The sequence below is a fragment of the Ahaetulla prasina genome, chromosome 1, assembly GCF_028640845.1.
Source record: "Ahaetulla prasina isolate Xishuangbanna chromosome 1, ASM2864084v1, whole genome shotgun sequence".
NCBI lineage: Eukaryota > Metazoa > Chordata > Lepidosauria > Squamata > Colubridae > Ahaetulla > Ahaetulla prasina.
Genome location: NC_080539.1, coordinates 298310723 through 298335293, shown reverse-complemented (window position 1 = coordinate 298335293; position 24571 = coordinate 298310723). Strand labels below are relative to the sequence as shown.

At 36.2% G+C, this 24571-nt stretch overlaps 1 protein-coding gene across 10 annotated transcripts in view; it reads right to left on the bottom strand.

Moving 5' to 3' along the window:
- GPHN (gephyrin) overlaps window positions 1–24571 on the bottom strand; it is a 252172-nt gene that overhangs the window by 114462 nt on the left and 113139 nt on the right. For 5 of the 10 annotated variants that reach the window (XM_058161861.1, XM_058161864.1, XM_058161856.1 and 2 more), the window contains exon 5: window positions 13555–13593. The exons of the other annotated variants lie outside the window; for them this stretch is intronic. In XM_058161861.1, coding sequence (XP_058017844.1) covers window positions 13555–13593 — 39 coding nt within the window. The remainder of the gene's footprint in view (window positions 1–13554; window positions 13594–24571) is intronic. 10 annotated transcript variants of the gene reach the window in all.

Genomic DNA, 24571 nt, shown 5'->3' with positions numbered 1-24571 from the left:
TAGACCCTAAATAGTCAAAATTGAGCAGTCCTCTCTCAACAGAGGTGGATGGATATGACATCATCTATCCAGTCTATAACACAGTCCTTTCAACAGTTCCAAGAAAGCACCACACCCATTTGTACTATTTGGGTGAACTTGATGACACAAATAAACCTCCAGATGGCCTCAATGACTCTCTAAAAGAATGCAAATGACCAGCTGTCTGCAAGGAGATTCCATTCCACACCACTCAGTCAGAGCTGAAGAAGCTTTTTGGATCCTCGAAACCCAACTCAGTTTTCCAGGCAACAATCTCAAATTTGAAGGCGAAAGGCAAAGCGTAAAGGTAAGAACCTTCCCAGCGAAGCATTCAATTTTTCACAGTTTGTCGCGGTGATACGGGTAATAACTCTGGAGCCGCCAGAAGAATCGGGAGCTAAGGCGGCAGACAGCGAAATTACGTTGGTCGGAGGTGCCCAGAAAGGGACCCAACTCCAATTGCTGCTTCTTGATGTTTTGGATGGTTGCAGTTGTCCTGGAGCTCCAGAAACGACTAACTAACCACCAGCAGCTAAGGGCGAGCCGCAGCCGCAAGCTGCCCTGTCAATTTTTAACTCAGACCAAAAATGAAGTTGTTCAGCTCCCTGTATATACTGAAATAAAAACTAATTAAAAATAAAGAAAAAACCTATTCAGCAATAAAATTCACTCTGCCAAACTGTCAGAGCGTCAGTTGCGTTAAACTGTCAGTTGTCTAGCTCAACTAAGTGAAAACAAACACGAACACACGAACAGGGAAGGTGGGGTCAAGAAAGAATTTAAAGAAACAGCACTCAGTATTTAGCAGAAGCTAAGTGAATAACCCATCCATGGATTATCGAAGCAGCGCACTGGAAAATGTCTTCAAAGAAAAACAAGAAAGTCCAATTGCCTCTTGAAAATGCACCTTTGGAACAACTATGACCTGGATGACTGAGAATTTCCACAGACACCCCAAATAGTACTTGTATATTTTTTAGCATGAAAATATGAGATGAATGTATGACACTAGGCTGAAACTGACAGTTGTCGCTATAAATCAGATGAACAAGCTATACAGAAAGGACAAAAGCCAGTCACTTGTCAAATGATGTTTTCAGAAATAGATAAGAAGGAACCAAGTGATTAAGAGCCAGAAAGAAAATAAAATAAATGCCATCGGAATGATACATGAAACAAAGACTTTTAGGGATTACAAAGGGTCCTGGGGCATACCAGTTATTTAAGTTCTTCTAGGTCTATATAGTTCCATAAGACTGGTTAAGTAACATTTAGGTTAAGTGAGGTCTGAATAATAACAGTTATTGAAAAGAAGAAAGTCTGATTCACTGATGTTGCTAAATCCAATGACCGTAGGATTGAGGAAAAACAGTTGGAAAAAATTATGAATATAGGGAAATGCAAATCAAAGCTGAATGCTTATGGAGAAAAGAAATCTGTTGTTATACCAATCACGATTGGAGCCCTCAGAGCAGTACCTAAGACTTCCTTTTAATATGGATATATTGAATTTATCACACCTAAACTCCCTAATTTTACAAAAAAACAAACAAACCCATCCTGTTTCAAACTATTTATATTCTTAGATGCTAGTTGAATAATTCTTAGATCCTTGGTTAAGACTTGAATTATTAAGTCTTAGACTGTGAATCTAAAGTAAATCACTCACACATAATAATATCCCAGTAAGGCATTACCTTGATGTGGTTGTGAAGTTTACATACTCTGAAGAGGATGACAGCTATGGTTCAATCATGTTTGTTAGGGTTCATAGATGAGCCAGATGAACAGTATCTCTCCCATAAACAATAAGTGAAATGTAATTTACAGAAACCTATACAAGATCAGCTATTGCTTGGATCAACAAGGACCCTGCTAGATTTTGGAGTTCCTGGACATCTGGGGACAAGTGGGCTACAGGGTGCATTATATAACATCCCCTTTATCTATTAACATTGTTGAGATAAAGATCAAAATTTATATTTATTAAAATATGTTGAAAAAGTTAAATTCAATGGGGTGTACTAATTTTTCACAATCAACAATTCAGAAAACTCTCAGACACTGAGAGAGAAACATAGCAAGGAGCTGAGAGAAAGGAAATCAGTTTTTGTTTGTTGTGAGTATTCAGAGAACTCTTTTGGCGATAATGACATTTGTAATTTGAAAAGTATATTGTGACACACTTGGTATGTGACTGCCATGGGATATTTGTCTATTTACCAAATAATAATAATAATAATAATAATAATAATAATAATAATAATAATAATAATAATAATAATAATAATAATAATAATAATAATAATAATAATAATAATAATAATATTTTAATTTGTATACCGCCCTTCTCCTGAAGGACTCAGGGCGGTGAACAGGCAGATAAAATACAAACATACACAATAGCTAAAAACAACCCTTAAAAGAATGATTTAAATTTGCCCAAAAATTTAAAATAACAATACAACCCACAAAATTACAAAAATTTAAAAACCCATCAACTTCAATTAAAATTAAGAATAAAATCAAGCTAGTCCAGCCATACGAAATAAATAGGTTTTAAGTTCGCGGCGAAAGGTCCTAAGGTCAGATAGTTGTCAAAGCCCGAGGGGAAGTTCGTTCCACAGGGTCGGAGCCCCCACAGAGAAGGCCCTCCCCCTGGGGGCCGCCAGTCGACACTGTTTGGCTGACGGCACCCTCAGGAGTCCCTCTCTGTGGGAACGCACCGGACGATGGGAGATAGAGGCCGGCAGTAGACGATCCCGTAAATAGCCCGGCCCTAAGCCATGGAGCGCTTTAAAGGTGGTAACCAATACCTTGAAGCGCACCTGGAAGACAACAGGTAGCCAGTGCAGTCTGCGCAGGATAGATGTTACGTGGGAGCTCCGAGCCGCTCCCTCAATAACCCGCGCAGCCGCATTCTGGACTAGCTGAAGTCTCCGGGTGCTCTTCAAGGGGAGGCCCATGTAGAGAGCATTGCAGTAGTCCAGGCGAGAAGTTACGAGAGCATGAGTGACCGTGTATAAGGCATCCCGGTCCAGGAAGGGACGCAACTGGTGGATCAGGCGAACCTGATAAAAAGCTCTCCTGGAGACGGTCGCCAAATGGTCTTCAAAGGACAACCGACCATCCAGGAGCACGCCCAAGTTGCGTACCTTCTCCATCGGGGCCAGTGACTCACCCCCGATGAGCCGCATCTGCAGCTGACTGTACCGAGGTGCCGGCATCCACAGCCACTCCGTCTTGGAGGGATTAAGTTTGAGCCTGTTCCTCCCCATCCAGACCCGTATGGCTTCCAAACACCGGGACAGTACTTCGACAGCTTCACTGGGGTGGCCCGGGGTGGAAAAGTACAGCTGAGTATCATCAGCGTACAGTTGGTATCTCACCCCAAAGCCACTGATGATTTCACCCAGTGGCTTCATATAGATGTTGAACAGGAGGGGTGAGAGAATCGACCCCTGCGGCACCCCACACATGAGGCACCTCGGAGTCGATCTCTCAAATGATTGATATAGTGGACATACAGTCGCTAATCACAAAATACCGATTTACAGAACGCTAACTAAGAACTGATTGGAATGCCAGGTACTCCTTTGAGGCTGTGATTATTATTAATTTATCAGTATGTCCCTTTACCCTATACAGGTTGTACAAAGTCTGTGTTAGAAAATTGTGCTTTGCCTTACAGTATGCCAATTTTCTTTTAAAATACTTTATTGAAAATAAAGAGTCTAACAAAATTAAATCTAATATATGCATCTGAAAACCAGGTGCAAAGGAATGTAAGATTAGGCCCTGCTTATGCACTATTCAAGAAACCAGTGGAACCTAGTTTGAGGGATTCCTTATATTGTTTAATTCCATTTTAAAAAATTGTCTCAGGATTAATGGAGATGTTTTCAGTTCAGTGATCTGAAAAAAATTGATTTATCCCTTAGACCAGAGATGTCAAACTCAATTTCATTGAGGTTGTATTTGACCTCAGAGGGCCGTGTGGGTGTGGCTGGGATGGTTGTGGCCATGGTGGCCATGGCCAGCTCGTCATCCGTGTTGGGGGCACCTGTGATGGCCAAGTGCTAAGGCAGGACTTCCCTGAGACTCTCATTCACTCTCATTATTTCCTTCCTTCCTTCCTTCCTTCCTTCCTTCCTTCCTTCCTTCCTTCCTTCCTTCCTTCCTTCTCTTCTTTTTCCTGCCCTCTTCATTCTCCTTTCTTCTTCTTTCCCCTCTTTCCTTCCTTGCTCGCTTCCCATCTTTTTCCTTTCCTCCTTCCCTTTCTCCTTTCCTGTTCCTTCTTACATGATCAAATGCAGAAGGCGAAACATTTCTCCTTCTGTTTTGTTTTTAGTTTGTTTGGATAGCCCTCTGCCAGTGAAAACGAGGTGCGGGGGCGCCGCATGCAGCCCCCCCCCAGAGCTCCGTTTTTGCTGGCAGAGGCACTGGGCGACTGTCCTTTCCTTTCCAGGCCCTGCAGGCCAGATCTAAGCACTTCTGTAGGCCTTGAGTTTGACACCCCTACCTTAGACTAATGGATAATAAAGTATTTTTCTTAAATACAATTAATTATAATGAACTACTAACACAAAAATGAATTCTGAAACTATTCTTCAGCTGTTCTTAACTGAACATGAATATGAACAGGGAGCAGATAAATGGCCATCAAGTATTAAAATCATGCAGCATTTTAGTTTCAGTTCTGTTTTCAACCTTGCAGAAATACCGGTCGGAATGTGACACCTGTCTGCAATGTGCTTTATTCCTATATAGATAACTACAGATATGTACTACAAATACCGTATATTATTCAGCTGTATCAAATATTACCAACCACTGACTTGAGAAAACAAGTAGTATCCACATATATACGCTTGCTCAGTTAACTGTTCAAAATTACAACGTGCTATAATAACATCATTTGAATAAAGTAAAGATTTAAGATGGTTAGAAGTAAAAGGAAGAAATATAAAGTTGATTTATTTCATCAAGGTTAAAATAGATATTTTCTTATTTCTGGTAACCTTTAATGGACTTTTGCTAATACCAGGACTGAAATGACTACTTTTACAGATAACAGATGATATATGGGAAGATGATATATGGGAAGAAGAGATCTAAACATTGAAATAATGCAGAATACAATATTCTGCTGACAGAGACATCATCATAATTAATGCATAGATCTAGCCTCTACAACAGGGGTGTAAAACTGGCAACCTGAGGGCCAGATGTATCACAGCAGGCCATGCCCACCCCAGCTTTGAAAATGGGAAAAATATTGCGAAATGGGAAATATTGTCATGGGATGGCAATGTGACGCTGCGAGTTTGACACCCGTGCTCTACAGTATTTTGTCCTTACAAATATATGAAACTATAGATCTATAACTATAATCTAGATATATATTAAATACCAACTTATAATGTCCTGGGTTTACTGTATATTCTACATTTCTAATATCTCTTTTGCAATTACTAATTAATGTATTTTACATTTTTATCACACACAGTTAACAAAATTAATTTAAAAAAATGTAAAACAAAATCAAAAGAAAAAAATAGAAAAACCCCAATCCACAACAAAGAAACAGAAAAGAGGGGAACCTTTATATATTATACTTATTAAGAGTCATAAATGCAACATAATATAATAAATACAAAATATTATTGTAAAGCATCAAAAGGTCTCTGCCATAGTAAAACATATTGCTACATCCTTAGATTAGGAGAAAATAATGCCTTTTCCAAATAAATAGATCACACATTTCTGACAACAATTCCTTAACAACTGAAATAATATAATGTGCAATTTCTCAATATGATTCTTTTAGCCATCCCCAATATTAATACTCTTTTAATCAAATCTATCCCAATGAAAAACTGTCATTCCATGATAAATGAGGCATAATACCTAAAAGCAGAACTAATATTTTAAGAATATGTAGCCTGTACACTTTTTGTTTATATAGATAGTCCCCAGTTAATGACAGTAATTGACACTGGGACTTCCATTGCTAAGCAAAGCAGTTTAAAGCATGACTGCGCCAACTTACAACAGCAATTTTGGAAGCTACAGTTGTTAGGTGAATCTTGTCACAATACTGTCATTTGCAATCTTCTGCTGGCTTCCCCACTGTCTTTGATTGCTGGAAACCGGCACTGATAGCCACAAATGATAATAATGTGACCATAGGATGCTGAGACTATTATAATTGCGAATATAATTGCAATTCAGTTACAAAGCACCCCAACTGCAGTCAGGTTATAGGGTGGGGTTTTCCTAAGTTTCTTTCGCTGACCATTAAGCCATTGGGGATTGCTGCTTCTCTTGTCTGATTGTTTCCTAGGCAGCCTCTCTTCCCCTCATTCCCCATGGTCACATTCCATTTCACTATCATTTTTAATATAAGTAGACAGATATATATGAAAGTTGTTTCTTTGCCTTCTTGGACAAAGAATGACTAAACTCAAGATTTAAATCATAACGTTTCTTCAAGCCTTCACAGACTCCCCAGTGATAATATCATGCCCTCCCCCAGGAATCCACGGACCACAGCGTTGAAAATTCGACTCGTCAAACTCGTGTCATCACAGCATCATGTGACGTATTTGTTTCCCATTCGCTAAACCGGGTGTGAACAGGCCAGTGTGTGACGCAGCTGGCCCACAAGCCATGGGTTTGACAGCCCTGGACTAGGAAAACTCTGCTTTTATTTTCAGATGTTTTATCTTTGACTTGATATTTTATTGATATTTAATTTTTTATTCCTATCATGGATGCCTTAATTTTTTTTGTTACATTGTTTAAACGTGTGCAATAGAAAAAAAAAGCCATAGCATTAATAGCTTTTTCCCCAACTAGGTGAAATCTAAATTAGTTTCTCATCTCCTTAGGCAGTTTTTCCTGCTTCATTCAAAGAATGAAGAAGGAATGGAGGCTTGACAGTTAGCAAAAATCCTTTATTAACAACAAACTAACAGCGAGTAAAAATAGGGCAATATTCCCGAACAAACCAATTTCACACACAGCTGCTACTTATATAGCAGCTATCACCTGTTGGCCAATGATGGCCACTCATTTATAAGCCAATAGGCAACGATTCTCTAGCCTCATACGCTGCACTCCTCCCCCCATGGATGGCACATGCATAATCCTGCAAGTATGCAGGGCGCCGACGCAATCGTCCCGATCGACGCAGTTCAGGGCTTCCAGCAGGTTGAACAGAAGGAGGTAGCTCTGGAACCGCAGGAACAACCGGGACCGATGAAGGCGATACCGCAGGAGGGCTGGAAGGCGGCACTGCAGGAGGACTGGAGGGCGGCACCCCAGAAGGGCTAGCCGACGGAAGTGTTGAACCATCCGATAAAGTAGCCATTGGAAACTTTGGTTGTAGTGAGACATCGAAATTGCCGACCGGCTGAAGAGTAGGAACCGAAAGTAATCCATCAGGAGTCCTGCCAGGCGAATCTTGGGGAATTGCAGGGGCAATAAATTTACATCCCCGAATCTGGTCCACATGACGCCGCCAAATCCGCTCATCCTTGAGCTCCACCCTATAAGAACGAGGCCCCGTCACTTGGACAATTCGGCCCAGCAACCACAAGGGATAACCCCCATGGTTCTGGACAAAAACCTGTTCCCCCTCAGTAAAGGTCCTGATACAGCTAGTCGAGCCAATGGGGTATCAGAGACATAATTGGGATGTAATCTGTCTAGGGTCGTTCGCAGGCGCCGGCCCATAACAAGCTCGGCTGGGCTGCGATTGGTCATCGGACATGGGGTAGTATGTTGCGCCAAGAGATATTTTATTAATTTCTCCTGCCATGTTCCCGATCCAAACCGGGTCATAGGGAGCGAAAGAGATCTTAGCCGCCATGGAGCAATGTGGATAGACAAGGATAGAGGATAAATAAACTCCCCTACCGTAACCAGTACTAACCGTCGCCTCAGGGATCCCACCTCCTCGTCGCCAGTGCTTCATTCAAAGAATGAAGAAGGAATGGAGGCTTGACGGTTAGCAAAAATCCTTTATTAACAACAAACTAACAGCGAGTAAAAATAGGGCAATATTCCCGAACAAACCAATTTCACACACAGCTGCTACTTATATAACAGCTATCACCTGTTGGCCAATGATGGCCACTCATTTATAAGCCAATAGGCAACGATTCTCTAGCCTCATACGCTGCATTTCCAATGGGTCTTCACCCAGGCACTGGTCAGAAAAGGAGTTGAGTCAGGACATGGGTATTTGTTATAGGAGTCTATGGCACCTTGTTTGTCTGCCATGGTTTTAAATCTGTGAAGCTTTTCTTTATTTTGGTGCTGTTTTGGTTAGCTATCCGGTGTTATGTTATGCAATATTGGCAGCCACATAAATATTTTAAATAAATTAATATGGATATTATCTCATATAACGTCATTGATATTTTTTTCATGGTTATATCCTAGTTTGATCTTCCTTTTTACATATATTTTCTATTTGATTTAAAGTATTCTCTTTGTGCTGTAGGTTAGCAAGGATTCTTTTTCGATAAATGATATTTAAACAGAAAATGGTTTCACCAAATGTCTTGATTTGCTGAAGAAAACAAAATGGTTTCTGTTTTGATTTCACCAGTTTCTTTATATTTTAATTGCTCACTATATAAATACTACACTACTACACTAAATATTCACCTATTTATTAAATAAATATAAATTTAATAATGATTTTAATCATTTGCTTATTTCATCAATTGAAGAAGGATAAAAACAACTGCAATGTAGTGTCCCCAACTCTGTATATAATCCCAAAAAGATATTTGATAGATGTATCAAAGTCAGCTGAGAGGTCTAAAAGGATTAGAAGGAATCTATTCCCCCATGTAGGTCTGAATCTTGACTAAAAAACATTCAATAACCAATGTCTCCTAGGGAGCTTAGAAATTGCTTTCTAAACACACTCCCAATTATTTTCCTACAGTAGTTCCAAGAGTGTTTTAAGGAGGGCATAGCACAACCTCTTTCAGGTCTATATGAAATATTCCCTCTCACAATGATGGAGTGATTATTTTGGGAATCCAGTTGACCAGCCCCCCCGCCCACCTTTTGTCTTCCAGAACAGCCAGAAATACATCTAGTCCATAAGTGGCAAGGGACATAATGAAAATCCTGCCTATAGCACTGGCACCCAAAGGCCTAAAATGTTCCAATTAGCATGGTCAGACATGAGCCTCCACTATATACCGTAACTCCTTTATGCCAAATCAAGACTTTGAATGATTTTATTAGTGAAATATTATTCATAAAAGTCACAGCTGCCAAGTGGGCGACCTATTAGCATTTCCCTATTGCAAAGGGAATGACCATTCAAAACAAGGTAGCTGGCCAATAGCCCACCGATGCAATAAGATTCAGGAAAGAATATTTTATGGGTTACATGTATCTGTGTAGTGAGTAGTCACTGACATTATATCCCCCTCTTTAGACTGGATTTTTAATATAATCTCAATTGTTGATATTTTAACTTTCAAATGAATCTTGAAACAATATTTTTTCCTCATTACTTCTCATCCTTTAAATGGCAGGTTTATAATGCAAAGGCTTAATAAAAATATAAAAGCTTCGCATCTGGTCATCTGAGCTTCAGGAAGATGCAAGAAATGAGAGCAACTAAAACTGAAAGGCTGTAGAAGCAAAATAGCGCTGATAATAGCATTATCAATAAATTAGGTTAATTTAAGGAGATACATATACCAAATGATTAAGAAGAGGAACTTCAAGCAAGTTTTGTTAAAGATATCTAAATGCATCAAATCTTGGCTGAAACATGCGCTGTATAAAATTTAACATAGCAAGAGCAAAGACTACACCAATTAACATGCCACTGGTACCATGAGATTTGCAGGGAGCAAACTGATAGTGACTGGAAGTCATAGCTTGGCAAAATTAGTTGTACCTAGTTAAAGAGGAAAAACAGTCTAATTAAATTTGATGTACAATTATTTTTATGTGTATTTTTCTAATTTGCAAAAGCTATTATAAACCTTCAGTGATTCTACTATTTATTTGTTTATTTATTAGGATTTGTATTCTACTACGCTCCTAAGAAAAAGTGGTTGACAATTAACAGCATTAACACCATAGAAATAACAATATATTCTAAAAATAACATCACATAAAGTTTAAAACCAATCCCATCCATTACTCTTGATCTTGTTAACATACATGTATTATAATTTTCTCAGCGGCTATCTATATTTCATTTTCTTTTGTATTGTTCTTGTAATTTGGTTTTAATAAATGTTATGGTTGTTCACCACCAAGAATCACTTGTTTGCGATGGCAGCCATATAAAACAAACAAACAAACAAAAAGTTTAAAAATTACAGGAATTACATGACTGCCCTATCACATCATTTATATGTACAAAAATGCACTTTTGAGGAAAAATTACAAACTGTACACATGAATAATATGGAATTCTGATGGTAATATAAAGTAATCTGAAGTATTAAGTTTGTAATTTCTGTATTGGCAAATCAATTTGCCTATTATATAATGATCCAGTAATATACCAATTCTACACAAGAGTATAAAACTCAGTTTCAAACATACAAATTAATTTTCTAGATGTAATTAAAAATCCTTGCAAATGCAGCCTTGTGTGATTCTTAGATGTTTAGCTAAATTGAATGGTAAAGCTGAAGATAAGGGGATTTTCCACTGGGGGATTTTTAATTTGTATTTCAAAGTTTTCAATTTAAAAATCTCAACTAAAATGGTAAGACTCCAGAAGAAATTAATATATTGAATCCTTAATTTTGCAGTTCTTAAATTTAGGTGAGGTGGGATGAGGATGCATATAAAAAATAAAAATTCTGCTTTAATAGTAAGAGAAAAATATTGCAGGTAACTCAGTAGTCTTGTTTTAGTTTTACTAGGAAGAAATTAATTAGAGTACTGCCAACTTCCCTCCTCCCAAAATTAAAATCTTACAAGTATAATAGAGAAACTTCCTTGAAAGTGATGCTAAAAGATTTCAGATGAAGAATTATAATTTAGATTTATCCATTTGAGCAACAGATTTAAAACACAGTTGAAATGTCATACACAAGTCAAAGGGCAAAATAAGTGTTTTTCAAATAGAAAAGTCAAGAAAAGAATTTTATTAAGAATTGAATATCACGAACAATAAGACAAAAAAGCTATTTAAACTATGAGAGAAGTTGCAAACAGAAAAAAATGCAAGAAATGATACATCAAAACTCAAGAATGTGTATTTAATATCTGAGTTGGAAGATCATTCTAGTAACTAGGAACATTTGTGAAAAAATACCTGCTCCTTCAGAACACATACACATTTTCAAATGATAGAATGTTGAAAATTCTATAGTGAAGATTAGCTGAATTCTAATTCTAACATAATGAAAGCTGTCAGGAAAGCTTTAAATTAAAAGCAAGATTTTTGATATTTGTGACTTAATTTAGAAAAAATGCTGCAGCAAACGTAAGATTTCTAAGAAACCAGAACAGGATTAGAATTCTTCAAGAGTGTTTCTCAGTTTTACTACATGGAATTTGTGTCCATTTCAAATTATTAATATCAGAAAAAATCAAAACCAGATGTACAATAATTGTCTTGTTATATTGGAAGTCACTGCTACCAGCAATTTAAATATACTTTATTTAATATGATGCCATCAATACATGGTTCGGGAAACAAGGTTCTCTATTAGTTGAATGACAACGTGAGAGTGGCTTTATGTCAAGTCAGAGATTATACTGTATTTTTATAGAAGATTTAGAGAAAAATTCCCACGCAATTTCAATTGTGTGAAATCTTAACATTGAGACTAAGGAGAAAGACCTACTTTGAAGTTGGGATTCTTTCTCAGAAGGTCCTTGCATCTTCTTGGAATACTGCATGGAAAGTTGCCAGAAGATATTTTAAAGAGTATGTTACTGTCTTTTGAATAGCTAATGCCTTCTAGATTTTTTCTTAAATAAAATAGAGTATTCAGTAAAAAGTTTTCCTTACAATTCTCTTTTAAAAAAGTATATCAAATGAAATAATATCCCTAAGGAAAAAAAAATAGATGATATATGATGAAATTATATCAGCTATTCCATTGAGAGCCCTTTCTAGCTTTTCTCTAACCGTATCTTAGCATTTCTGGGCTATTTTTCTATTGCTTATTTCTGACTTTTTGTAGACTATACACTTTGTTAACTAGAACAATAATTAGGACCTGTTCATCTATGTCACTCATGTTAGTCCAAGAACAGAACTGGTATAAACTGGACATGACAACACATTACACAAATACTAAAGCAAATGTAGTCAAGAAATATTCCTTATCCTTTTTTATATAGCCCAGTGGAAAGCATCCCCACTTTGTACTGTTTCTAAATAACAAATCTCCCTGCTGCAAATCCTTATAGGTAGTCTTATCAGTAAACTTAGCAAAGAAAAAGCTATACAGTAGGAGATCTACTCTAAACTTTGTAAGAGTAATATTCTGATTAAAAAAATAAATAGATACATTCTAAAAATCCAAGCATATGGTACTGAATAAGGGTAAAATGGAGCCAGATCAAAACATTTTTCTCTTCTTCACATTTTTAATTTTTTGATGGAAGAGTAAGCAGTATATAAACAAGAAAGAGCACACAATCAGCAAATGATTGGGATTGCATAGAAATGGCAGTACTAATGTGCAGTCAAATCCTAAGGGTATCATGTGATCAACATAAGCTAGTGGTCAAACAGACAAGGCAAGACAAAAAGGCAGACATAGCAAATTGACAGAGCAGGATCAATTAGCAGATGCACAAATCTTCAGGACAGCAATTCAATGAAGTCAGCAGATGCATAATATCATTGGAAACAGTGAAAAGAGGGAAAAGGTTTGACAAGAGATAACTGGGAGTATCCATCAATAGTCACATACAAGTGGCAGCCAGAACTCATGGGCAATACGTTAAGTAAATACTACAATCAAAGGTAAAGAAGTCCAATTCCAGGCAATCAAGCAGCAAACAGTGCATTGCAATGCCAGGTAGCCAGCAAGTAGGCAAAGCAGAAAGAAAGCAATGAGAGCCATATCATTTTTTTAAAAGCAAAGACTGAGTAGGGCCATGCCCATGTATGATTAGAAAAAGCAGCTGCCAAGGAAGAAAAACAAAGCTCTTGAGTAGCTATTGGGGCTGTTAATACACTATTATTCTGGTAACTAAGATTACTGTATGTAAAAGAACCCCAGAATTTGGATGCTCTTGTTCTAATAAATAATATAGGGCAACATAGCTATATGAAAATTCACAAGAATACAGAACACAAATGGAGATGAGGCTAAGCCTTAATGCCTGATGGAGATCTGGGGATCCTCCAATAAACAAAATTAAGAACATGAGACTCCACAAGGAAATTTTAAAAATGAGTACGCATCTATAATTGTTTTTGATAAATGATGCCAAAATAAAACAAACAAAAATACTAGCAATGAACTGGATTAGAAATCATTGGCTGGGATTGAAGATATTGCTTACCCCTCTCTGGAGCCCACAAAATGGGAATGTTGGGAATTTCTGCAGCAGAAAAACAGAAGAGAAAAAGGGATTTCTGACTCCCAGATTCAAGGAAAAGCAGATCAGTTAAGGGATGATGATGTGCTTACAGCATAATAAGAACTGGTCAGAACCTTTGCTCATTCCCAGATGCAAACATTTTCTGAGATTTGAGAAAGGTTTGAAAAGCAGAGCATTTAGTATTGTAATATTCCATCTCTATTCACAAAACGACACCACTTACCTGTAATTAATTTTCTTAGGAGAGTTTGCCCCCATGAAACCTACACATGGAATGAGGCAATATCTTTCAATGAAATATGCCACAAATACAAAAGAAAACAGACTGTTCCAAATGAATATTCTGTAGACCGCACCAAATAGTAGAGATATTTTGTAAGCAAATCAGTACATTGGATTAAAGTTAAATTCACATTTTTGCCTTACAAAAATGGTGTTTTGCAATGAGACTTGCTTGCTGAAGTTAAACAATGCTTGCTTGCTTGCTTATTTATATCCCATCTTTATTATTTTATAAATAATTCAAGGTGGTGAACACATGCAATATTCCTTCATCCTCCCATTTCCCCTACAACAACCATGTGAGGTGAATTGGCTGAGAGAAAGTAACTGGCTCAAGGTCACCCAGCTGGCTTTCATGCCTAAAGAGGAACTAGAACTTACAGGTTCCTGGCTTCTAGCCTGGTGCCTTAACCAATAAAACAAATTAGCTCTTCTATATTGGATAACAGGCAAACTTTTTTCATTAAAAGAATAGGAAATGTGAACAAATTAAGTGTGAACCTTAGAAGAGGACTCAGGGATCCTTGAATTTAATATCATCTAAATATGATACATTTTTTATTTCGAAAGGCAATATAACTAATAAATAAGTTACCCTTCATTATCTCTTTAAGTGATAAATTAATGTATGTAGAAGAATGCAAAACGGATGAAACAAGAAATATATACTAGTGCATATTATTTTGCAAATAATAATAAAATAATAATAACAACAATAACAATAATGTATTACATTTGTATACTCTCCCACTCTCAATAACTCTGGGCAGCTTACAACAATTACATGAATTGCAATAAAACATAAAAGATAAAGACAAAATATTCTAAGAGCAATGAAGTGATTCTCCCTCACCACAGATCTGGGTGAAGATCTAATATATATATATATATATATATAATTAACAACTAATAATATAAGTGATCTCTTTGTTTAGGGTATAGATTTTATAATATAACAAGATGCCCCCAAATCATAATTCATTTTATATATAAATTTTTATGTGAAATTGATATAAAAAGTTTATTGTTATTTGGGTTTATATAGTAATTGGACAGAAGTATAAAACTGTGTACAAATGTACAATGTTGTATCATCATTTTTATATAATTATATCATATATTTTACTTTAAAAAGAAGATTAAGGAAATCTAGTTAGTAAAGTTATATGGACTGTATTCATTAAAGAAAGAATTAAAGCATGTATCATGGATAAACATAAGTGTGAGACAGCAGATTACTGAGGAATGTATTATGTATACTATTTACAAATAAAAATCTGAAAAGAAAAAAGGCTGTGGTCTGCTATATGGCAGGAGATGGTCATGATCATATATAATTTCCTCTTCCAAAAGGAGTGTTGCAGCCCCTGTAACTAATCTGAGATTCTGGATTTAATAATCTTATGCATTCTTAACATTTCAGATAAACATGCCTTCCTATATTTGTTACAAAACACACATTTCTCTTATCCTCATTCCCCATCACCGTCATGCTTAACAATGTGGTACTACATCCTTGGTAAATTAAAACTGCTATGACAAAAGCTATTTGCTTTTGTTTCCATACATTTAACCAGGCTTTCTTGGACTAATAAACACATACACACCCACACACTCTCACACCTCAAAAATGTGTCTAAAGAACAAACAAAATATTTAATCATATGTGTTACAAATGTGTTAATGTCCTGTTTCCTAGCTGTATTGCTAACTGGTCAAGTATCTGGATATTTTTAGTATTTTTTATCATTTTCATTGTTTTAAAATGTTTTTAGTATTTTTAATTGTAATTTTTTTCTTTTTGAAAAAAAGCTGCTTGGAGCCATTGATTGAGATGGCCAGCTATAGAAATTGAATGAATGAATAAATAAATGAATGACTGAACGAACAAACAAACAACAAACAAACAAACACATAAATAAATAAACATTATTGAAAATAAAATATTTGTATATCCTCAAATAAATGTCAAGGCTGTTCCACATATATTCTACAGCAGCCTTGGATTCCAGAATAGTGTGCAGAGTCAAAATGAATGGATCATCAAACAAATTAATCCAAAATTCTCCCTCAAGGTACAAATGACTAGGCTTAAATTATCCTATTTGGACACATTATCTAAAGACTAGCACTTTGGAGAAGGCTGTAATACTGGGAAAGGTAGAAGTAGAATGAAAAGGAGGATTACCAGCAACAAGGCTGATGTACTAAGTTTCAGTTGCGATGAGTGCATAGTTGGAAGACGTGAAGTTTAGGAAGAGAGAAAATCTATCTATGTGGTCTCTAAGAGTCAATACCAACTTGATGGTACACAATTCATCAATCAATTTTAGACACAAGGAATTTGTCTGCTTAATTTCGAATATCTACAGCCCATTAACTCATGCATAACACTAGATTGGTATCTAGAGAATTGCCTGCCTAATAGGCTCCAAAGCCTTTTGTGGCAATGAAATAAATGATATTGAAGTACTAATAGCCATGTTAATGTCAAAGGTATATACATGAAAATCAATGTAATAATCAGACTAATGGAAACTGAAATAGTTTGGTGATTTGCTCATTTGGAAGGCAAATTTAGCAGTCAGTAACAAGATGGACAGTCCAGAAATAGAAAAAGAGTTGCTCAAGAGTTGAAAACATTGCTCACAGCAACTATCTCCATGAAAACCTGCTTTTACAATGCCACCTGTACGTGGGATGAGCAACTTTACTATGTGCTGGTAAAAAGCTGATAATGAAAACACATATCTATTATATAATTCCACTCCAAGACAGAGGTGGCTATGGCTATGCCAATCAACAATGGTAATTTGTTTCCCAATTGTTTTCAAAAACTGCTTGCTGCACCACAGATGTCTACTGAAGCAAGTGAAGTTATCCATTGGTCTACCCAATATTAACTGATATGAAATAAAGGTCCCTGAAATTAAATAAACACTGATTACATAGACATGTCCATGAATATTCTTGGCAAAAAGCAGAAAAGAACAAGCAAAAAAGAAGGAAATGAAGGAATAATTCAGTATCTCAGAGGGAGAAAAATCAAAAATTTCTCCTGAAACTAGTACAGTGACAGTAATAATGAAACTGAATGCAAAGGTGAAAACATGTCCCCTTCATAGTGGGTTATGACCATTTGCAAAATATCTTTCATATATAACAAAGTTCTGAATGTGCCTTTGTAGAATTGCACAGTGATGACAAAGAAGATCAAATCTGTTTATTTGAGGTCAAAATAGCTGACCTGTAAAAGTTGACGGAGGCAGAAAATTTAGAGACTTCAGGAATGTGGTAAAATTAGTCAGCTTTCTTGTGGAAAGAACCTCACGTTCAGAGAAATAGGGAAGAACTTCATAGAAAGAATCTGTATCTTCAGTGGTCAGACAACTCACTTTTGCGCGCACACAAAAAATACTTCAAGGAATTGACATTGTAGTTGCTCTTAATACCAATAAATATACACATAAACTGTGTTGTGACCAATCTGCTGTTGCAGAGAGTACTTACTTAACCTGGAAATGAGAAATTAGGAAAAAGGGGGTTAGGGCTATATAATATATCTCACTGAAAATGCGTGTCAGCAAAGAAAAAGGAAATATAAAGGATTAAAGCAAAATATTAGAAATAATATTATCTGGATTATAACACAATAAATTAATTGATTAAGATGCGGTTTCTTTGTTCAGAATAAAAATATGGATATTAGAGCTCTGCATGATATAGAAAAAACTACTGTCAAGATCGAAGCCATCTTTTACATTGGATCTTCAGGCCTGCCACATTTACTGCTATGGGAAACTGGGAGGGGGGATTGTATGGAGCAGGGGTGATATATAGTCATAATAACATTTCTTTTTCAGAAAGTCAAGGACATCTTGCCCTGCAACTGGAGAGGTGTGGCTGGGAGGCATCTCCAGTTGGGACGATGCTTTGATTGGACCATGTGATGAAGTTGTGGATGCTGGGCAGGGACTTGGACTTTCACTTGTGTGGGGAAAACCTGGAAACTTTCAGATTCAGGTTTCCCAGATGTGCCAATATGACATCTCTAATAAAATGGAACTTTGAGGAACTTCAAGCCTCTTAGTCTTCTTTTGTTGGGGGTGTTACTTGGAACCCTGGCATCTATTTTATTTAATGTCTGGAAAAGATCACTGTATTCTACAAGTTCTGCTGAACAGTTTTGGGTCAACCATGGTTTAGCAGGTTGAAACATCTTTCTGAGTGACATTTGTATTCACTTTTTATTTATTTACTTTATTTATATATCACCACATTCCACATGGCATCATAGCTGTACACTATAAAAACCCAAATGATCATAACTTAAAGCAGAATAGAGAGATGATAATGCTTAAAATCTTCAAAACCTTTCATAAATTATTCTAACCACAAATATTCCAGTATGGCATAATGCAATGGCATGTCAGATCTCAATCTATCCAAACCCTTCTCCCATTTGCCAACAAAATCCCAGCTTGGTATATCTCATTAGCTCTCCTGCCTCCCCCATATTCCCAGTAATTTTCTTACATCCCTTCTGGAAAGGGACATAGGACCATAATTCATTTTAGATAACAAGAAAACTCAACACTGGATTGACCAGCAGTCCACATAAGTAAAAATATATATTCTAAAACAGTGATTCATAACTAATACCTTCAAGGTATGTTGGACTACAGGCTCCCTTATGCTCAGCCAGCACGCCCATATTTATAAACTGATATTTAATACCTAGAGACTGGAAAATACTGCTATAGAAGAGCTCCCTGCAATTTTCTTCAATGAATAGGTGTTTTAGTCAGTCAACGAAATAATAGAAATCATGCCCTAGATTACTGATAATCAATAAGTAACTTCTGTTATCACCTTAAGAAGAAGAAAAAAGAAATCTGGAAGTTCTCACAAATTGTGTTTGTTTACATAAAACTAAAGTGGGAATAAAAAAATATTCCTGATATAATCCCATTTAAAAAAATATTAAGGTCTCTCCTACCTTCCTACCCAAGGGAGATATGAGTAAATAGGAAGTGCACTTGGAGAGTAAATGGTCTATACTTAACACATGCAAGAGACAGGGTAGGACAGAAAAGGCTCTGAAGCAGAATGGATAAAAATCGATGATTTTAAAAAAAAAAAAATTAAAAATGGATTTTTAAAATTGAAATTGGATTTTTATAACTTAAAACAGATTTTTTTTACTTAAAACAGATTTTTTTTACTTAAAACGGATTTTTTTATTTTTATCAAATTTATTTTAATAAAATGCTTTGGGAGTAAAAATCTATCTAAAGATAGTTTTCTATTTAAGATACATTAATAATTTAGTTTAATCAGCATTAAATGGAGCTTAGTTATGTAGAATGAGGCTGTATATTCTGCAATATTGGGACTGTCGGTAAGTCAACAGCAGGTCAGAGGAAGAGCTGTTGTGGGACAGATATGACAGTTGCTTTTAAAAAATTATGATTTAAATCAAATTGATTTAAATCAAGCCTTTTTACTAGTAATTTAAATCATGATTTAAATTGTGTTTTAAATCATGATTTAAATTGTGATCTAAATCAACTTGATTTAAATCAAATCCTGCTCTGAAGCATGGGTAAGTGAAGGACAATGGGACCTTGACGGTAACTATGGGGGGAGTGAGTCACCAAGAAAATCAAAGGCTGGCAAGTTAATAGAATGTGCGATGTTGGGGGCTACTGAAGGAAGAAGCCTTTTTTTTTTCAGCTGATGTCCTTGGCTTTGTCACCACTTCTCCCCTATGAACCAGTGTTATAATGTTTTGTACATCCTTAATATGTGTACACTTGACAAAACTTTAGAACCTATGCATGATTTTAATATATCTGCTAATAATTCTCATTGTGTTGTTGAGTCAACAACACTATGAGGATTATAAGTGGATATATTAAAATTAATCCTACTTGCTGGCTTCTTATTCTGAGCCATACAGCACTGCCAGCAACACCGCCATATATTCATGTATGTATGTATGTAAGTATGTATATATCAATCATATATGTCACATGGTCACCATTTACAGTTTCCTGCCAACTTCCCCATAAATTTGGGGAAACTGGAGTCTGGCAACAAAGCCTTCTTTAACAGAGTAAAAATGATATTATCATCCATAGAGTGAGGAATAACCCTAGCTTTGGCATTCTATGGGCGACAGCTCATTTAATTGACTTAGATTTTGCAGATGACATTGCATTGCTTGATGAAACAAAGAGGTTCAGTTTACATAATGAGGTATTAAACAAAATCATGGAAAATGAATCCAGCAATGACTACAAGTAACGTGGAACCTATAGATACAATAGGTAGGCATGATAGGAAGGATGATTTTTCTGTTTGTCTTTTTACAGTGCTCCTTCATAACAATGCTGGATAGTGCCAGAAATAGGATTTATTTATTTAATTTATATCTCACCTTTATTATCTTTTACAAATAATTCAAGATGGTGAATACATGCAATACTCCTTCCTCTTCTTATTTTCCTCAAAACAACAACAACCCTGCGAGGTGAGTTGGGCTGAGAGTGTGTGATTGGTCCAAAGTCACCCTGCTGGTTTTCAAGGCTAAGAGGCAGAACTAGATCTAACCGTTCCTGGTTTCTAGCCTGATGTCTTAACCACTAGACCAAACTACTGATGCTGAACTAGATGGCTTTCTATATTGATTTATTATGGTTCTCTTAAAGTGAAGGTATTCATGGCTACAAATAACTCCAGAAAATGATGCCCTTTGAAAGATACCCAAAATATTAGCTGCTTCTTGAGCAGAGCTATTGGCCTTATAAAATGCCTTTTCTTTTTATGAAATGCTTCAACAGGATTTCTTTCTTTCCCAGTTACTTTCCTCCTCCCTTATCTCTATTACAAGTAGTCTTCAACTTATGGCCACAATTAAGCCCCAAATTTATGTTCTTAAGTGAGATATTTAAATGAGTCTGCTCCATTTACGATCTTTCTTGACACAGTTGTTAAGTGAATCATTGCATTGATAAATTAGTAAACTGGTTGTTAAGTGAATTTGGTTTTCTCGTTGACTTGGTTTGTCGCAAAAGGTGATCACAATGACCTAGGGACACAGCAACAGTCATAAATATGAACCAGTTGCCAAGCATCTATATTTTGATCACATGATCTTGGGGATGTTGAAAAGATCCTAACTGTGAAAAATGGTCAGAAGTCACATTTTTCAGTGCCATTGTAACTTTGAATGGTCACTAAACCACTATTGTGGTTTGTGTTTTCATTGAGGACTATCTGCATTTTGTTACCACTGCCTCTTTTCAAGAAGAGGGAGGGAGGGAGGGAGGGAGGGAGGGAGGGTGGAAGGAAGGAAGGAAATACACGTATCTAAATTCTTTTATGATTCTTGGTGTGTGGTGGTTTTATGCCTGTGAAAGAGGTTGTGAAGAAAACTATTGTATATTTATTTATTTATTTACACAATTTATAGACTGCCTGATTCCTAATGACAATAGTTGGCTTACAATTAAAAATAAAAAATACAAAACACTCACCAAAAAAATCATAAATGCCTTCCCCCAAATCATATATAACTAAAGAAAACTCATCCAGCAGCTACGTTAATATTTACTCTGTCACAGAGTCTATAAGAATAGTCAGGTCATTTACATCCTGAATGTCACCAGGATGGGAGATATCAACCTCTGAGGAGATATCATTCCAGAGGGCAAGTGCTGTGACAGAAACAGCACAGTTCCTGGGTCCTGAGCACCACCATTCTACCCAATCACACAGGACAGGTAGAATCAAGTAAAAAGAAGTGTTACATCAAACAACCAGGCCCTCTGCCATGAAAAGCTTATAGGTGATAACCAGGACCTTGAATTGCACCCAGAAGCCAAATGGTAACTAGTGCAGTTTACAGAGTGATTATGTCACACTGGCATAATGCTCATGTCACTGCATTCTGGATCAACTGCAACTTCAGCCTTTCATGAGGTGACTAGAGTGTGAATGACCATTTGAAGAGTCTTTCGATCCAGAATAGGAAAGTTAACTAAGGGAAGGCAAATGTCAAGAACTATGTTTTATCTTGTTATGTTTGCCGCTGGACAAAATCTGTTCCAGATGGCTTGTTGCAGCCGCTGAATTCCCCTTTGCAACTTTCAGACACAGTGCCAATGGATTTTATTACTGTTCTATCTCTGAAAAAGAAGTATACTACCATCCTAGAAGTGATGAATTTGTTTAAAAAGATAATTCATTTCATTCCTTGCAAGGGCCTCTGATCTGTTCAAAAACAGTACAACTTTTTTGGAACATGTGTTTAGGTACTAGTCAATCATAGGATCTCATATCATAGATCTCAATTTACCTCCAGATTTTGGAAGGTCCTTTCCCAAATATTAGATGTAAAAATGCATTTGTCAATTATTCAACATCTAGCGATGAACTGAAAGGCTGAATGACTGAATCATATGCAAGAACAGCATCCACAGAGTTATGTCTCTTTATCAACAAGACAATTGGGCCGAGTTGGTTGCTCATGCAGAATTTTCCTACAGAAACCTCGTAATCCTTAAATTGGCGTGTCTACTTTTCAGGTGACTTATAGTTTCTACCGAAATGAAACTCTTGCATCTGAAGTTTTTCATAATCCAGACTTCTTGTGGGAGAGGCATTACAGCATCTCTTAAAGAACAGCTAGATTTGGTAAAGTTTACATACTGGTGAGTTGCAGATACAGACAAGAGAAGCCTAAGAGGGATTTGTTGTGGCTCTTTATGAACATTTTGATTGACTCTTCAAGGAGCTGGACTCAAAATTTAATGACTTGTTCCTAGTGGTTTAGTATGTAAATTCCAAGTGATCTTTCATTTCAAATTGCCTGCATTGATGATAATTGAACCCATTTTGTATCAGTTATTGTTTCTGCTGGGAGAATATCCCTACAGTTCATGCCTGAATTTAACTTAACATCCTGCTGTTCTGTTTATGGGGATAAGTTTGGAATTTCCAGAATATGTTTTCCCTGTTGTTGGCAATCTCAGATTGATCTGGTGGAGAGGGGGGAATAAGGAGTTTGTACCCTTCTGTATATGCATGCATGTATGTTTGCTTATTTATTTATTACCTATTCTTTGAAGGTGGGGAATTTATTTTATTTGTGCATTTATAAACCACTTTAGTTTAGGCCTGAATGGAAGCAGGAACCTCAGCCTAAGCAATAATAACAAGAAAATGCCACAATATACAACAAATATACAATTATGGTAAAATAAAATTAATATAAAATTCCGAGGCATCAGGGGTTTTACAGCAATGAAATCTCAAAGGGCTTTTGTAAAGTCAAGTTTTTATGAGCTCTTGGAAGGTCATAAGAATAGGAATTACTCTTGCCTTGGTGACAAATTTCTTTAGAGGACAGAGTTCCCCAGAGAGAATGAGAAGTTCAGTGGGTATTCTGTGTCATCTATGGGATGATTTGTCTCATAGATAATATTGTTCTATAGATAAGAAATACTGAAGCCAGAAAGAACTTTACACATAAAGTGCATTGCACTTTGAAAGTATCAGTAAATAGTATAATGCCCATAATATTGCTCAAGTGACTCTACCTGCAAATAAATAGGCCACTGTATTTGGCACAAATGAAAACTTTCAAGTTATTTTTAAAGCCCATCACATGTACTGCAAGAGTTACCCATCACCAGAACATCCTGAGCCAAACTTTATCTGGCTCACCATCTGGTATCTGGTGAACAATTATTGGTCAACAAGAAACGCGTAAGTGAGAGATTCCAGATTAGTACCTGGGGTCTGACAGAGAGGTACAGGAAAGGGAGACCTTTGAGAAGATATTTTGTATGAAGCTGAAAGAAAGTCTGAATAAGTAATTAGGAAATATTTTATTTGAAGATAAGCTCAATTACTGGAACACAGAGAAATAAAACATTAGAACACTTGTTGTCAAAAACTTTTAATTGGGTACTCAGGTTATAAAGAATGCTGGAATAATGGGTCCATTTGGCTAGAAATGAATGGCAATGCAATATTTAGGCTACATCTAGAAAGTCTATGAAATCCTGTGAAAAGTAATTGGGAACATTATCCATGCTGTGAGTTGAAGATTTTATAGATAAGATGAATACTTGTTAGCTACGGCTCTCGGGCTCATCTCATTAGCTTTGGAAAAAATCTCTTACTTTGGACTACTTATTTAATTCCTCAATTAATTAATATATGAAAACTTTTCTTAGGATTAGAGCTTGAATCTTATCAGAAGAACAATGTCTCCAAAAGCTTATTTAAAAAAATAGCACCACCCTCTTGTCCCTCAAACGGAAGGTGTCATTTATAGAAAACCTTCCACCTAAATTCCTTAAGGAGTCTAAAGCTTTTTTGAATTTGATACAATTATAGAGAAAAGAGGTACTGGTATCTTTCATAAATACATGAAAGAACTAAAGAAGATACGGTAGTTTCCTGAAACAAGGTCTAATCAACTCAAAACACTGATAAAAATGTACAAAAGAAATAAAGGGTTTCCGTGATGAAATAGCTCAAATGTAAAGCATGCTACTCAGAAATAATGTAAGAATACTGTTTTTAATGTAGAGCAAGAGCAAGACTCTAGTACTCTTTATGAAAAAAAAACTTTTACATGATCTTTTTTCATTGTAATCTTAATTGAGAAATTGGATATGCA